The sequence below is a fragment of the Fukomys damarensis genome, unplaced genomic scaffold, assembly GCF_012274545.1.
Source record: "Fukomys damarensis isolate Sample0158 unplaced genomic scaffold, DMR_v1.0_HiC HiC_scaffold_11, whole genome shotgun sequence".
In the NCBI taxonomy this organism is placed as follows: Eukaryota; Metazoa; Chordata; class Mammalia; order Rodentia; family Bathyergidae; genus Fukomys; species Fukomys damarensis.
In genome coordinates this window covers 2,596,736-2,601,454 of record NW_022900923.1, presented here as the reverse complement: position 1 = coordinate 2,601,454, position 4,719 = coordinate 2,596,736, and the positions used below count along the sequence as shown (strand labels likewise).

Sequence of the window (4,719 nt, the reverse complement as noted above, 5' to 3'; positions counted from 1 at the left end):
CTGGAGGCGTCCTCGCGCAGCTGCGGGAACAGGAAGTCCCGGGCGGCCTGGAGGTCCTGGAAATGGCAGAACTGGACGATGGAGCAGGCCATAGCTGCGGGAGCCGACTCGGGGACTCCGCCTGGCTCGGCTCCTCGCCCCGAGAGCTACGGGAGCCCAGGCGGGGCAGAACTGCCGCGTTGAGTCGACGTGGCGGTTCCTTCTGTCTTTTTGCCCAGTGTGACCGAATGGGACCTTGCTCGCGCCTTTGAGTCATCCATCCAGTTTGTTGATGTTTTAGTGCTGACACGATTCTGATATTTCACAGAGTAATGCGGTTTAATCCAGGGACAGGTGCCGGTATAAAATACACGTATAAATAGCTTGTTTTGAAAAGTTGGATTTCTGGAAATCAGCCCCATCCAGGCTGGCTTTAAAGTGTGACCGAATGGGACCTTGCTCGCGCCTTTGAGTCATCCATCCAGTTTGTTGATGTTTTAGTGCTGACACGATTCTGATATTTCACAGAGTAATGCGGTTTAATCCAGGGACAGGTGCCGGTATAAAATACACGTATAAATAGCTTGTTTTGAAAAGTTGGATTTCTGGAAATCAGCCCCATCCAGGCTGGCTTTAAATGCTCCTCCTATAAATTACCGCATGGCTGTGGAAGCCAAACAGAGTATACGAGTGACACTATATATAGTCTTTGTATTTTACTCTGCGTTTCCACCATCCAAATGATTCTTCATTCATTTATCCATCCATTCAGCAAGAATTTGTTAGTCTTCTGTGCCAGCCGGGTTAGGCGCTGGGTGTCACAACAAAAAGAAGGACCTGTTCCAATGGCACTGAAATGCCAGAGAATGACGCAGACAGTAAGCAATTAATTACGCACCGATGTAACTGAAATTGTGATAATTATAGGAGAGAAAGAAGCAGAAAGGGCTATGACAGAAGGTAACAGGGAAGCCTTAACCTAGTTGCTTTTTGTTTGTTTTGCGTTTGGTTAGAGGGGCAGATCTGCTAGCATCAGGAACAGATTACCGTAATTCCAGAAGGCTGGAATCTCCCTTTGCTCTGTACAACCAGTATCTAGAATAGAACCAGGCACGTGGAGAGTGCTTGATCATATTTCCCGAAGGAATGGATGTGCATATAAAGTAATAGAATACCCATTTCTTTTAGGAAGCACCTTGTTCTTGAAAGTACTTTTTCATCATTGTCCAATTGGAGAATAGAAAATGTCATCTTGAAAGAGTGTGTCTTGCCCCAAATTTTTAAATAAAGAAGTTGATCTAAATGAAGGAGACTCTTGAAGTCCATTTAGGTTATAATTTTTTCTGGAGGACAAGAAACAAAAAATGTATTATTTTAATATTGGCACAAAGAACTGTAGGCACTCATTTCCTGAAGAACGAGGTAATCTACTTTTTATAAGAGAATCAATGTCAGGCACATATATGGAGTCCGGAGATTCACATTTCTCAGTCCTGCGTGCACACTTAGTGCTAATAGTGTAACAACTTTAACTTAGTGCCAAAGTTCTTGCTCTATAGGTTCCTGCCTCTAGAGTGGAAGGATTTTTACAAAATGGGACCAAGAATTTCTACGTTATAAGGTTTACAGGGATCAGTTTTTCACTATTAAATACAGGTTTGGATTGGATGTATTATAAATTTAAGTATCAGGGAGCTATAATTATATAATTATATCTTGCAGAAATGCAGTGGCCAGTGGTTCTTCCTCATCTGAAGAACACACAGTGCAACCTCAGTGGAATAATCCAATTCTAATAAGATTATTTCCTAAAATCCAGCACCAACAGCAAACTAAAATGAAATTTAAACCAGGCACAATGGTGCATGGCTGTAAGCCCAGCACGTTGGGAGGCTGAGGCAGGAGGTTCACAAGTTCCAGCTGGGGCAATTTAGCAGCAAGACCCTATCTCAAAATTTTAAAAAGCCCTGGGAATGAAGCTCAGTTCAAATGCTCTGGATTCAATTTCTAGTACCACCAAGAAAAAGAGGAAAGGGAGAGAGAGAGAGAGAGAGAGAGAGAGAGCGAGAGACATTAAAATTTAATTCATAGCTTTATTGGACAAATAAAGAGCTCATAGCCCTTTATGGAATACAGAGTCCTTCTTTGAAACCATCAGGTTACTGTGCAGATAAGTGCATGTTTCAGTAGGGACAGCTGCTGTCTGGCCCTGCAGCTCCTGTGTGGCAGTTGTTGGACCTCATTACTGTGCTGACTCAGTGTCAGTAGCAAACTCTTGACTTCCTTCCAAGTGGCATTGAAAAGGCTCATTCATGCATGCTTTAAGGATTTCAGATACCCTTCACAGAAACTACAGCACTCTTATGAGCTATTCTTCAGGGGTCACCTCGGAGCTCTGTTGCCACCTGTAGTTCCTGTGGCATGGGGGAGGATTGTGTCAGACAGTGGACATGTAACCACACAGTCTCACGAAAGCACATTGAGGAAAATGTGTGGGCCTTTTATTTGCAGGTGTAGATGGTGTTTCTTTGAGGTCTGAGGTCAGGAGCTAGGAAAAGAGCTCTGACCAGAATAAGAGGAGGTGCTAGGTACCCAGGTACGATTTGAACGACCCAAGACTCACTCCTCTGAGTCAGAGCACCCGGCAGCTGCTAAGAGAGAGACGCGTGCTGACAGTAACTCACAGAGGCAGATATTTGCCAGTCCTTAGCCACAGTCCAAAGCTGAGGAGCTGAGCTGCAGGGCGGCCAGCAAAGGGTGACAGAGAGCAGTGGACGTGGGGTCAGAAGCCCTCCAGTCTGTCTCAGCTTTGCTACTGACCTGTCTCCCAACCTTGGGCGATATGTGTCACCTGTCTGGACTTTAGTGTCTTGACTTGTAAATGAAGAGGCTGGGATCTGAGGCCAACCCCAGAGATATGAAGGTTTCGGTAAGCATCTAGCAAAGGTGAAGTCCGGAGATTGAGTTACCCAAAAGGCACTGAAAAGAAAGGCCTGGGTTGGCAGAAGTGGGTGTGAGAATACTGAACGTCTCTGAAAGCACAGAGGAGAAAAGGAGGAGAGTTACTGAGGGTCATCCTTGAGCAGAAAACGGTGTGGGCAGAGCCAAGGGCTTTCTACAGTGAGTTTCTATTCAACAAACATCTGTGGGTGGCTTACGTATGGTTTGGATCTAGATGTCCCCCAAAGCCTCATGTGGTCATAGGCTATGGCTATTTTGGAGGTGGCAGAAACTACAGTGTGTGGCTGATCATGACGGGCTAGGCCCAAGGACACTAGGATTAAGGGTGTGGGTGCTACTTACCCTAAGTAGTCTGAATAAGATAAAAGGAGCAGAAAGATGCTGTTAAAGTCTCTTGTTGTCTTTGCTACTTTGTGCGTGCTGTAGGGAACAGGGAAATGGGGTACTACTAGAATTCCTGCAGTGAGTCGGTAGTCTCCTGTGTGCCACTACAGCACAAGGCAAATTAATTAATTAAAACAGAGAATGAGACTTAGAGAAAAGGCTGAGCTTTGGCCCTGATCAATGTTGCTCTTGGCAGCAAAGACGAAAGACCCAAGCTTTTATTTGGTACAATGGGACCAACAGATAACGCAGAGGGCCTGCAGAAGTGATAATCCCAGAACAATGGCAAATTTATGTAGATGAAGATTTTGTTTCTCCCCAGGATGTCTTCAACTGGTGTAATCCTGCCCTGGAGCATCATAGCATCACCTGACCACTGAGGTTTTAGCTGTGACCACAGGTGAAGATGGGTTATGTCTCATGCCATAGCTGGCCTATAGGCAGGAAATCTAGGCCTATTCATAATTTAATTATGAAATATTTCCCCCCAAATTATGTAGCATTGTAGGCCATGTCATTTTTCCTCTGCACAGGCTATTTGCCACCCCTGCCTTGGAGCCAGCCGATTATGGACTGAAGCCTATGGACTGTAAGCCAACTAAACCCCTTCCCCTCTGACTTTGGGTGCTGGGTATTTTGACTCAGAAATGGGAGAAAAGTATGTAAGACAGCTTATTTTCCAAGAGGTTCTGTGGTGGGCATGGTGGGGCGATGAGAACAAGCACTACAGACACACTACCCAAAAGCAGGCAGCTGTGGAGGAGCCCACCAAGGAGCAGAGTGGCCAGGGCAGTGGGAGAAATAAAGGCAGGGTCTGATTGTGTTACTAGGCTTGTTGTGTGGGAAAGGATTAGCGAAGAGGTAAGGAAGGTGGTAAACAGACTAACTGAGGATTATAGAGAATTTTAAAGCGGGGGTGGGTGGGTAAGTGAAGAATTTGAAAGAAGAGCTAGCAGTGTGTGGGATGACCGATGGCAGAGACTCCTCAGGGCGTCATAGCGATAACCAGAAGTAAGGACCGGCCAGAGGGCAGATCCGTGGGGGTCTGGACACACAATTAGATGCAGGCAGTGGGATGGGAGGGTAAGACTCGCTGTGGTGTTCAAGCGCTCGGTCCAGAGATGGGGGAGGTTACAATGTCACGTGCAGAGAGAGAGAGAGAGAGAGAGAGAGAGAGAGAGAGAGAGAGAGAGATTGCGCAAAAGGAGGGATAGTTGGAGTCAAACGAGGCTGGGATGATTTTGGTCTTGGAGCTATTCAATTTGAAGAGCCTCTGGAAGAACTAAGCTTTCAAAAAGTTGTGTCCTATTCACCGAGGTTAGAAACGTGGGATCAGACACAGAGGTTTTACTGAGGCATGGGCTGAAAGTGCCAGTGACGTGTGCTTGGCGTGGA

The 4,719-nt window shown here is 46.0% G+C and overlaps 1 protein-coding gene across 1 annotated transcript in view; it reads right to left on the bottom strand.

The window, feature by feature from the left end:
- Rab3gap2 (RAB3 GTPase activating non-catalytic protein subunit 2) overlaps positions 1-131 on the bottom strand; it is a 66,380-nt gene extending 66,249 nt beyond the window's left edge. The window contains exon 1 of the mRNA XM_019210412.1: positions 9-131. Within this exon, the coding sequence (XP_019065957.1) occupies positions 9-92 (84 nt within the window). The 5' untranslated portion in view covers positions 93-131. The remainder of the gene's footprint in view (positions 1-8) is intronic.
- Positions 132-4,719: the final 4,588 nt, after the last annotated feature.